This window comes from Euphorbia lathyris, chromosome 1 (assembly GCF_963576675.1).
Source record: "Euphorbia lathyris chromosome 1, ddEupLath1.1, whole genome shotgun sequence".
Lineage (NCBI taxonomy): Eukaryota > Viridiplantae > Streptophyta > Magnoliopsida > Malpighiales > Euphorbiaceae > Euphorbia > Euphorbia lathyris.
Window position 1 is genome coordinate 138,519,175 of NC_088910.1, and position 12,581 is coordinate 138,531,755.

Here is a 12,581-nt window from a genome sequence, read left to right on the forward strand (position 1 = left end):
TTATTTTTTTTTCAAACATATTGTTCTGTTCGTGCACAAAATTCATGAACTAATTAACGAACTGCTCATGAACAAATAAGCGAGCAACTCCCGAACAGTTCACGAACAAAATGTTGAGCTCGAACTCATCTATTTTCTACCAAGCCACGAGCAAACCAAACCTTGGCTCGACTCGATTAAAACCTTATTCCCAATTTAAAATATGGGTCTTTCTTGGGCCAACTTGTTTATGCATATATGGGCCTTTCATGGGCCAAACTTATTTTATCAATCATCCATCTTTATAATTCCCATTTTTTTTTATAAATTTTTCGGTTTATTTGATTGAGGTTCGTCAGGCACTCTTTAGGTGGATCTTCTCTCAATTAAAATTTTCTACATACACTAAAACTCAAACCCGAGAAACCTATAATCCCCATTTTCATTGCTCAAATCAAATCCAATAACACAATTTATTAATACAATAAACACATTCCAAAAACATAACAAAATAATCAAAATTAACACTAATCCAAACACTAATTACCTACTTTAAATTAGTCCTAACAAGCTTAAACCATTGAGTAGTAGGATCCTTTTGCCAATCTTTATCACATTGGGGATCAACATGAGTCAAAATACATTTATTAGTAACAATCTTCGAAGTATACGGAGACTCTTTCTGAAGGCATAAATGGTTTCCCGATTCATCTGTGGTTGAAATATGAAGTCTAGTAGACGAAATTAACTTCCATAAACTGAGTTTAACTGTGCAATTAGTTGAGATAATCGGGGATTTACCTTCTCCGATTGCTTGAATACATTGATTAGTACCTTTTAATTTGATTGGACTTCCATTTCCATTTCCTGATTTAGCTGAGTATGTGAAATGATGTTGAACTTTGTTGCAAGTGCTTGTGTAAATCTCTTTCTTTGTGTCTGTATGGATGCAGGTTCCACTTTGGGGGTGGAATAGGATGTACGACTTGTCGTATCTTGATGCTGGATCTGCAAAATGAGGGTAATTTCAAGGATTAAGTGTTAATTTGATTAGTGCTTATGCTAGGGATGTAAACGGTGCAGAGGTTTCTCGTTTTCGTTGGAGATGTGGAATCTCCGATTAGAATTCTTGCAGTGTGCATTAGGGATGACAACAGGTAGAGTACCCGCGGGTAGTATCAATCTCAAACTCTTACCCGTACTTGTCCCACTATCCTAACGTGTATATTTTTTTTTTTGCATCACATACCCATTTCATTTAATTTGCGGTACCCGCGGGTACCTTTATCCGTTAAGAATCAATACATAAAACAAAAAATGTTACAAATTTAATAAATATAAATTTAATAAATCATCCATTTAAAAATTGAACAAATTGAACTTAAGAAAAAGTAGCAATATATGAAAGACAAAAGACTAAGGTTTGAATCTCACATCTTACATTTATATGAAGGACTAAATACTATATTATTAAAATACGAGAAGTAAATAGTGCTTTAGGTAAGAATGTAGGGACTAATAAATTATTTATCCAGTTTTTAATAATAAAAAAATAAAATTTATATATAAAAGTAAATATTTAATCCCTACCAAAAAAAATATTTAATATATAAATATATAAATTTACTAATTAATATTCATAGACCGACCGGGCCAGGTTGAACCATCCCATTTTTATAAAGCTCAAGGCTGCCTAAAAATAAGCGGGTTTTAGCAGCCCTGACCGAATTAGGGCCAAAAGTTGAATTTTCTTATCCAAACCTGACTCAAGGGATACGGACCTAGATCCAACTGGGCCTAAAGTTAAATTTCCTTGTCCAAACCCGATTCAAGAGACACAGGTCTGGATAGATTGGGCAAATATTTAAGTCCGTGAATAGGTCTAGTGTAGTCTATGATGATAGTAGAAAATTTTCAATTTGACCCTTCAATTTAGTATTTCTATCAAACCAACTTAAAATAACATTTGTTAGTATTAAGAGTTGACGACATGTGGGAGAAAAAGGACTTCGTGTTTGGTAGAAATTCAAGTATAAAGTTTCAATTTTACCCTTTAAGGGTCAATCTGCTATAAAAGTAAACTTAGATATCACTTTGACTCTTAAATTCATCAAACTTTTTTTTATTTAAATAATTTCAAAATAACACTTTTGCTATCAAAAGTTCATTGATATATGTCAAAAAGTCCTAATAATATATTGAGAGCGTGTTATTTATAAAGTAATTTAACAGAAAAAAGTTATAGATTAAATTGATACCTAACAGTTGAGTTTGATGTCAACGCTTTATCCTAAACTAAAAAAAATATAAAATGAAAAAGGAGTTGACTCGGTTAGTTTGCCGAAATATATTGGGTAAGAGAAATTTTTTTATTAGAAAATAAAATATTTTCCAATGTTTGATTATAATACTGAAAAACGAGAAGAAATGGTGGGTAATACTACTTTTAAAAGGTAAGAGGAAATGCATCAGGGTACGAAAACGTTTTACTTTTTTCAAAAACGTAAATTCTCACTTTCTTTATATATTTTTCTGTAGATTAAGTTAAAAAAAATTATTAATTTGTTTTTCTAAGTAAATAAACACTGGAAAACAAAAAAAAAAAACATTTTCGTTAACAATAGCTTCTAGCAAACAAATATAGAATAAATAGATATCTAACACCGCATTTCAAAAAGATATCTAACACCGAGTAAAACCAAACCTTAAAAGTAATAAAATGTCAATCTAACTTAATTTGTTCTAAGACCCTTTAATTCAGTGTTTTTATCAAATCAATTCAAAATTACATATGTTAGCACCATTTATGATTAATACACGTTAAAATGCTATTAATAATATGCAATTACGTATTACTTTTAGACTAATTTGACCCGCTATAAATTAAATTGATACGTAACAAGTTCATTTTACGTCAAATCTATCCCGCTGCATGATCACAAATTCAAAGAATAGAAAAAAAAGTTAAATCTTTTACTTATATGACTCTCTTAATAATGTCTTAACAATTAGACTATGTAATTTTTACTTTTTGTCAAATGAATTCAAAATGCTACGTGTTCACATCTAAATTGATTGATATGCGTTAAACCAATCATATGCGGATGCGTACCATTTTTAGACTAATTTGATTCGTTATAGACTAAACTTATACCTAAAAGTTCACCCTACATCAAATCAATCCCGGCCCATTATCAACTTGACTATTTAATTCAACATTTCTCTCAAATCAATTTAAAATAACGTGTTAGCATCAGAACTTGATTAATATGCATTAAAACGCTATTAAACATATGCTAACATGTATCACTTTTAAACTAATTTGACCCGTTATACACTAAATTGATACCTAAAAAGTTCATTTTACGCTAAACTGATTCCGACCCATTATCCAAAATTAAAAAAAAATAGACAGAAAGTTAGAATCTTTACCTATATTAGCCTTGTTTGGTAAAAAGCGTTTTGGAATAAAAATAGCGGTTTTGACCAACTTCAGAGGTTTGACCACCGAAACCACTGATTGGAGTGTTTGGTGGAGAGAGTTTTGAGATGAAAACGCTAATTTAGAAAAAGCTCCTTTTATGAGCTTTTTCAATTAGCGTTTTGCAATATTAAAATTAATAGATTTCTTTAACCCTAATAGATAGACTCCATCTTTTCCTGCGCCAAAATTAATGCCCTTATTCGTCTTTTTGCATAAACCGCTATTATCAATCAGCTAATTTTTACCAAACATGTCTACACAAACAGCTAGTCAAATCAGCTAGTCAAATCAGCTAACAGCTAACCGCTAATTTCCAAACAGGGCCATTAACTCTCTTAAATTGATTGATAGGCATTAAAACACCACCAATCATATGATAACACATCATTTTTAGACTAATTTGATTCATTGTACACTAAAATAATACCTAAAAGTCATTTTACGCCAAATCAGTCCCGACCCATTATCAATTTGACCTTTTAATTCAATATTTGTATCAAATCAATTCAAAATCACACGTGTTAACATCTTTAATTGATTGATATGTGTTAGGTAAAAAAGAGATGATCAATAAATTATTTATCAAATCAATCATATGATAACACGTATTACTTTTACACTAATTTAACCAGTTATAGACTAAACTGATATCTAAAATATCGTTTTACGCCAAATCCAATCCGACCCATTATCCTAAATTCAGAAAATAGACAAAAGGTTCTAATCCATGCTAACACGTACCACCTTTAGACTAATTTGATCTGTTATACACTAAATTGATACTTAAAAAGTTCATTTTACACCAAATCGTGATCCCAACCCATTATGCGAAATTCAAAGAATAGAAAACAAAACAACAAAGTTAGAATCTTTACCGATATTAACTCTCTTAATAATCTCCAATTTGTTCTGAAGTTGCACATTTCTCACCCGGTTCCAATGATATTCCATGATCCCAAAAGTCTCTTCCATTCCAACTTGGTTCTCTCTAAAATAATAACTACCTTGCCATGCCCATAACCCCCAATCCAAGTATTAAACTAATTTGACCGGTTATACACTAAATTGATACCTAAAAAGTTCATTTTACGCCAAATCGATCCCGACCCATCATCCCAAATTCAAAAATTAGACAGGATATTAGAATATTTATCTGTATAAACTCTCTTAATAATCTGAAGTTGCACATAATGCAATTCAGTTTTCAGTTACACCATTTTCAAAACCGAACCGAACCAAACTTAAAAATAACAAAATCAAACTATAATTTCGATTCAGATTCGGTTGTTGGTCAATTTTACTCATTCCTAGCTAACACATATCAGTTATAGACTAATTTGACCGTTATACATAACAATTGATACCTAAAACTTCATTTTACGCCAAATTGAACCCGACCCATTATCCGAAATTAAAAAAATAGTAAAATAGAGTAACAAAGTTAGAAATTTTACCGATATTAACTCTCTTAATAATCTCCAATCTGTTCTGAAGTTGCACATTTCTCACCCGGTTCCAATGATAATCCATGATCCAAAAGTCTCTTCCATTCCAACTTGCTCTCTAAAATAATAACTACCTTGCCATGCCCATAACCCCCAATCCAAGTATTAAACTAATTTGACCGGTTATACACTAAACTAAATTAATACCTAAAAAGTTCATTTTAGGTCAAATCCATCCCCATCCATTATCCAAAATTCAAAAAATAGATAGAAAGTTAGAATCTTTACCTATATTAATTCTCTTAATATCTCCAGTATGCTCTGAAGTTGCACATAATTCAATTCGGTTTTCGGTCACACCATTTTCAAAACCGAATCAAATCAAAATAAAAAAAATAACCGAATCAAACTATAATTTCGATTCAGATTCGGTTGGGTTTCAATTATTGGTCAATTTTGCTCACTCTTAGCTAACGTATATCATTTATAGACTAATTTGACCGTTATAGATAAAATTGATACCTAAAATTTCATTTTACGCCAAATTGAACCCGACCCATTATCCGAAATTAAAAACATAGTAAAATAGATTACCAAAGTTAGAAACTTTACCGATATTAACTCTCTTAATAATCTCCAATCTGTTCTGAAGTTGCACATTTCTCACCCGGTTCCAATGATAATCCATGATCCCAAAAGTCTCTTCCATCCCAACTTGATTCTCTCTAAAATAATAACTTCCTTGCCAAGCCCATAACCCCCAATCCAAGTCAAAATCAGTGAGAAAAGTCAACAAACAACTGAGGTAATGATCATCTGCTTTACTTAGAAGACTTTGATCAAGTCCAAATTCACCTATGAAAAGTGGGACCGGGTTCACCTTAAGTGTTGGAGTGAAACCGGTTTTGTTGATAAAATGTTGGGTCTTTGTGTGACAAACATCATTCAAAAACTCTACTTCCCAATCTGATTTGGGGCTTCCTCCCCATGAATACCAATGTGCATCATACACTAATTTGTTGTTGAAATTTGTGCCTAAAGTTTTGGTTTTTAGGAAACTTAAATCTGTTGCAAAGCTTATTCCTGATGCAAAGATTAGAACTTTTGGGTTTGTTTTGTGGATTGATGTTGCCCCTTTTAGGATGTATTTGTACCATGTTTCCGGGTTCGATTTCGGGCCTCGGAGCTCGTTTCTCGTGGTTATTCCTATTACCTGTAATCACGATGAAATTTACGAGTGTCAAAGTGAGTTGTGATTCGTGATATAAATACAACAAAGACAACAATTGTATCAAACTGATTGTGTCAGGTGAATTATTTCTGTAAATCGTGTTATTATATCTGGAATTGACATTTTTAGTGAAATTCACCCAGACGTATGCTTCAATGCAAATGAAATATTATATTTTCACCACTGTTGATTTTATACAATTTGCATCAAACCAAAACAAACCAAACTTTAAGGGGAGACTTGTTCACTAGTTGGGTACCCACCCGGCCCATTAAAGCCCGTGTATTTTAGGTCGGGTTTGGATAAGAAAAATTTACCTTAGGATCAACCTGACTCTATCCCGCTAAAGTCAACATGAGTATACATGATATAAATACAATGAAAACAGTAATTGTATTAACAGATTGTGTCAGGTGAATTTTCTTTGTAAATCATGTTATCGTGTCTGGAATTGACAATTTTAGTGAAATTCACCGAAAAATATGAATTTTTAAAAACTTCGAATGCAAGTGAATTCTATTTTCACCATTGTTGATTTTATACAATTTGTATCAAACCAAAACAAGCCAAACTTTAAGGGGAGACTTGTTCACGAGTCCGAGTATCCGTTCGGTCCGCTAAGGCCCGTGTCCTTTAGGTTAGGGCTGGACAAGAAAATTTTACCTCCGGCCCAAGCCGGTTAAAGCTCGTATATGTTTTAGGTGGACTAGGGATTTATAAAAATAGTACGATTCAGTCCGATCCGATCCAGTCCATCCTATTAATATTAATTAGTAAATTTATATATGTACATATTAAATATTTAATTTTAAATAGAATTTTATTTTTTATTATCAAAAATTATATATTCTTTTTAAGGGGGTTTATATGGTTAGGCTTTAGATTTGATTTTTAAGTCGGGCATAATTCGGTCGAGTCCATCTGAACTGAGTATGTTTTTTAGATAAAAGCCCGCTAGACCCGGTTCAAGCCTGACCATGAACAGATCTAAGAGTATGATTAAAGAAAAATGCACACAAAAAGGCTGAACTATTATTTTAGGGAAAATATAAGTATCATGGATACCTAACATATTAATCTGTTTTAAGAAAAATACTAACCTATTTTCTATTAAAGAAATAAATGTTATAGGAATAAAAATTAAGATGAAAGTCACTATTTTAGGTATAGATAAATGTAAATTAAATATATTGCAATATATATTTTATAATGATGTCTGAAATCGATTCAACTTTCTAATATTATGGATAAAATTGTTCTTGGCTACTAATGTTAGAAGTAAAATTGGATTATTTTAGACGTAAGGGGTAAAATTGCTAACGACAGTCAATGTTAGGGGTATTTTTAGGAAACTTATATTTTATTATTATTACTTTTTTGAAAATAATTTGTGCTAAAACCATGCTTGAAAGATATTATTAAAGAAATTATGCACACAATGGTTGAATGGTTATTCTAAATTGGACACCTAAATTTCACCTATATTTGTAAAAAAGTCCTATAAACTTATTATTACCATTGAATTCTTGTTTGAAAATAGGTAAATAAAGTAATGCAAGAAATTAAACACAAATTGAATGAAACTAATTTCGAATTTTATTTCTAGGATACACAAAAATCAATTTTTTCAATTTTACCCTTGTTCTTTAAAACAACCCAATTTCACTATCATGGTTAAAAAAAAGTTCAATTTTACCCTTTCATAAATAAATACGGATGAAAAATTAGCGTCAAATTTTATAGAAAAGGGTAAAATTAAGTTAGAATTTGTAGAACGAAAGCAATCAAAATTTCGAATTAAGGGTGAAAATGATTCTGAGAGTTGACAGACATTATCAATTTAGTCCTAATCAAAGTTTAGATATTAATTTAGCTTTTAAATTGATAATATTTAATAAATTAGTCTAAATACAATCAGTTTGAATACGTAAAAATTTATCAATTATCGCTAACTTTAGAACTGAGTTGATACTCAAACTTCAATTTGAACTAAAGTGATCATGTCTGTCAACTTTAAGAACCATTTCGATCCTTCATTCGTGCTTCGCTAAGCAGTGGCGAATACATGACTGCTCCATTAGGAGGGCCAATTTTACACCCGTCCATATAATTTTTTTTTCATGATATAAAATCCAATTGCACTGTTTTGGATATTTTTTTCAATCCCATTTTTACACCTTTTTGAGCAATTTTTTAACAGTAGATTTGGGGCATCTTGCACCCGTAAACCCCCAATCTGCCAGAGACAGAGGGCAGAAACTACTTTTGGCAGGGGTGGTTTCGGAGGCCGGGAGCGCGTAGCCTTCCTAGTACCCCATCTCCACCCTTAAAGTGGAGTTATATACATTTCAACTATTAATTACAAAATGAATGGATGAGATTTGATTGATCAATAAATGACTAATTTCTACAAAAAAAAAAAAAAAAATAAATAAATGACTAATTAAATATTAAAATTTATCAATTAAATCTCATCCATTCATTTTGTAATTAATGAATGTATGAGATTTAATTAATGGTAGGGAGGTCTCAGGATCGATCCCCCACAACGGCGATTGGGAGGGGTTTAAATACCGTAATCCTTGGACCCGCCCCGAATCCGGATTAGTCGGCCCAATGTGGTTCAGAGTACCGGATGGTTTAACCAAAAAAAAAAAAAAAAATCTCATCCATTAATGTTGCAATTAATGGTTGAGATTACAACTCCACCAACTCTAGAGGCTTTTCAACTCTAGAGGATCCCTACACGCAAAAAGTACACAGCAACAGAAACAGAACCAAACAGACGCTAAAACATATATAAATCTTAAATACTTTGGTGAACTGTCCTTTTTGGGCCAATTTTTTTTCCAATCCCATTTTTTTTAAACCAAAATTTTCTCAACTGATAGATTTAAGGGCGGCCATTTTACACCCACAAACCCTGATATGCTGGAGATAGAAAGCCGAAACTACTCCTGATAGGGGCAGTTTCGGAGGTCTGAAACTCCGGGCACCGTTTAGGTGTTTAGTTAGAATTAAGAAACAGTTGTTAACACCTACTTTGCAAGAAAAACTACGAGCAACAACAACAGCAGAACCAAACAGACGTTAAAAACATGAATCTAAAAAACTTACTTGAGGATGATCCTTAAAATGATGAGCAACTTTAGTCAAACCAAGAAGCCATTCTTGAGGATCAAAGTATTTATCACCAAAAAACCCATTACCATCATGTTCATCACAACACCAAGTTGGTTTACTAACATGATTATCAAGAATGACCATAATACCCTTCTTCCCAAGCTCAACAACAACACTTTCATAAGCCTGAACCAGTGTTTTCTTCAAGAAACAAGGGTTATACTTGTAAATTCCAGATTTAGCTTCAGTGAGATTGTAAGAATCAAGTGATTCAGACACAGTCATAGAAGAAAACCTAGTCCACATATATGTTGCATATGTGAATCTAACACAGTTATACTTCAATTCAGACAAGATTGAAACTAGTTTCTTCAATGGTTGTTCATGGAGTCCTTCTGCTAACATTGTTTCAACATGAGATGGCCAGTTTACACAGATTAGCTTTGTTCTGTGGTGTGTTTGATCATCTATTATCCATCTTCCTTTTGTTGATAATGGAAGAGATGAAGAGATTGGGATTGTGGAGAGGATAAAGATTGAAAGAAAGAGAATTGGGGATTTGGGGAATTTGAGGAATTTGAGTTCTGCCATTTTTGTGTGTTTTGAGGTTTTGTGTGTGTTTGGTATGCCATATAAACACATATTTATGCCAGTCTGTTGTTCACTGTATTTGGCCCAAAACTTAAATTTTCTCCTGAATTTTTAAAAGTTTCAAATGATTTTCTATTTTTGTCCAGTTATTAAATGATTTTCTATTTTTGTCCAGTTATTATCTTAATTTGTTAGATGTAGAAAATAAAAATACCAAATAGATAAATAATCAGGAATTTTTGAAAGTTTAGGATCGGTTGAAGTTTTGAGGTTATTGAATGTAATTAGATAAGAATATGGGTCATTTGAAAATTTTGATAGTTTAAGGGTTATTAAGTGCAATTAGATAAGAATTAGGGGTCATTTGAAAAATTGATAGTTTAGGGGTTATTCAATGCAATTAGATAAGAATAGGGTTTTTTTTTTTAATTTTTTTGATAGTTTATAGGTTATTAAATGCAATTAGATAAGAATTAGGGTCATTTAATTTTTTTTTGATAGTTTAAGGGTTATTAAATGCAATTAGTGAAGAATTAGAGTTCATTTTACAACTTTTAATAGTTTAGGAGTTCTGCCTTTTTTTTTTTGTTTAATTCTTCTGATTTAGTGTTGAGTTTCGTATGCCATGTATATGTACATATTTATGGGGACTAACATGCCAGTATTTGGCACAAAATTTTAATTCTCGTTGAATTTTTAAACGTTTTAAATGATCCTGTATTTTTGTCCGATTACATTTAGTATAGCCCTTATTTTTTAAGGGAATTTATTGGAGGCGGAAAATGGTTTGCTTGCTACGTCAGGTGTCAAAGTGCTCCCTACATATTAAAAAAAAAAAAAGCCAAATAAACGAATAATTAGAAATTTCTGAAAGTTTAGGGGCAATTGGAGTTGAAGTTACTGAATGTTGGATAAAAATATGAGGTTAATAAATGAAATTGGATAAGAATAGGGATCATTTGGAATTTTTGAGAGGATTAATAATGAGAGGAATAAAATTGGGAATTTGGTTCTGTCTCTTTTTTTGTGTTCTTAAGGTTTTGTGTTGTGTTTGGTATTCCATATATAGACATTTATGCCAGTAGAAAGATTACTGTTATTGTATTTGGTACAAAACTTAAATTCCCTCATTAACTTTCAAAAATTTTAATTTTTTTTCCAGTTGCAATCAATGATTCTTTTAATTTGTTAGAGACACAAAATGTGAAATGCTCGTCATGTGTCAAAAAGAAAATACTCATTAGACAAATAATTAGAAATTTTTAAAAGTTCATGGGGCAATTGGAGCTTTGGGATTGTTGAATGTAATTGGACAAAAATGGGGGGATTATTGAATGTAATTAGATAAGAATAGAAGTAATTTGAAAATTTTGATAATTTAGGTGCTATTAAATGCGATTAGATAAAAATTAGGAGTCAATTTGAAACTTTGAATAGTTTAGAGGTTATTGAATGTAATTAAATAAGAATAAGGGTCATTTTGTAACTCTTAATAGTTTAGGGATTATGCCATTTTTTGTTTAATTTCTTCCGTATGCCATATGGGAGAGTTGTTCAGGCCTCGGATTGCTTCCGGTATTTAGGATCTATTATCCAAACGGATGAAGAAGTAGATGGAGATGTTGCTCATAGGATTAAAGCTGGTTGGTCGAAGTGGAAGAGTGCTACGGGTTTCCTTTGTGATCCCGGCATGCCTAATAGATTGAAGGGAAAATTCTACCGGACGGCAATTAGACCAGCATTGTTATATGGTACGGAGTGTTGGGCAGTGAAACACTGCCACATCCATAAGATGTCGGTGGCGGAGATGCGTATGTTGAGATGGATGTGTGGTCACACGAGAAAGGACCGGGTGCGTAATGAAATAATTAGGACAAAAGTAGGGGTCACATCTATTGAGAATAAAATGAGAGAAAACCGACTAAGGTGGTTTGGCCATGTGAGACGTAGAGCGCTTGATGCGCCGGTTAGGAGAACCGAAGAGTGGCAAAGGGATGTAGTGGTGAGGGGTAGGGGAAGACCTAAGCAAACTTGGAGGAGGGTGATCGAGAGTGATATGAGTTTATTGGGAATTGAGGAAAATATGGTAGTGGATAGGACGGAGTGGAGGGAGCGAATCTGTGTCGCTGACACGACTTGATTTTCACGGTTTTATATGATGGTTCATGTTAGCCGATCCCGAATCATTTCGGGACTAAGGCTTTGTTGTTGTTGTTGTTGTTCTTCCGTATGCCATATATATACATTTATGGCACTCAATACATTAGGAGCCCCTCAATTTATATAAAAAAAGTTGAATGATTTCTGAATTTATAAAGTTTGTCGTTAGTTTTATGAATTTGTTAAAATGATAAGATTAATCCTCTAAGTTCATACGACAGAATGTGATTGAATTTGGACAAATTACTTCGGCCTAGTACATCCCTAACCTCTTGTATTTGTCCAAAAAAGTCAATTACCCCTATACTTATAAGATGTTTTAGTTACCCTTTGAATTTATTTAAAGTGATAAAAAAAACTGCCCCCAAAATCCATGTGGCAGACTAATGAGATATTTTGAAAATGTTGAAATGTGTATATTTTAATCAAGCTTTTTAGAGACCAATAGATCACTTCAAGAAATTTCGAAAGGGTAAATATAACCTTTTCAAAGGGGGCAGTTGATTTTTTTCAACAAATCCATGTGGCTAAAGATGTATTAAGCCAATTACTTTAAGTAAGTTCAGTG

The 12,581-nt window shown here is 32.2% G+C and overlaps 1 protein-coding gene across 1 annotated transcript; it reads right to left on the bottom strand.

The window, feature by feature from the left end:
- Positions 1-477: 477 nt before the first annotated feature.
- Positions 478-9,857, bottom strand: LOC136219609 (glycosyl hydrolase 5 family protein-like). Its single transcript, XM_066007081.1, has 4 exons — positions 9,257-9,857; positions 5,503-6,121; positions 4,339-4,500; positions 478-987 (listed from the first exon to the last, which is right to left on the bottom strand). The coding sequence occupies exons 1-4, from the start codon at positions 9,851-9,853 to the stop codon at positions 527-529; spliced, it is 1,839 nt and encodes a 612-aa protein (XP_065863153.1). The 5' UTR covers positions 9,854-9,857; the 3' UTR covers positions 478-526.
- Between the last annotated feature and the right edge of the window lie 2,724 nt (positions 9,858-12,581).

What these genes read in the sequence shown, in the direction of transcription:
- LOC136219609 (XM_066007081.1), bottom strand. Translation starts at nt 9,853, where the DNA reads ATGGCAGAACTCAAATTCCTCAAATTCCCCAAATCCCCAATTCTCTTT. An exon ending in CGGTAAAGTTTCTAACTTTG is followed by an intron (nt 4,501 to 5,502) that starts GTAATCTATTTT and finishes TCAAATTAGTTT; the next exon opens with AATACTTGGATTGGGGGTTA. An exon ending in TATTAAGAGAGTTAATATCG is followed by an intron (nt 988 to 4,338) that starts GTAAAGATTCTA and finishes CTCATTTTGCAG; the next exon opens with ATCCAGCATCAAGATACGAC.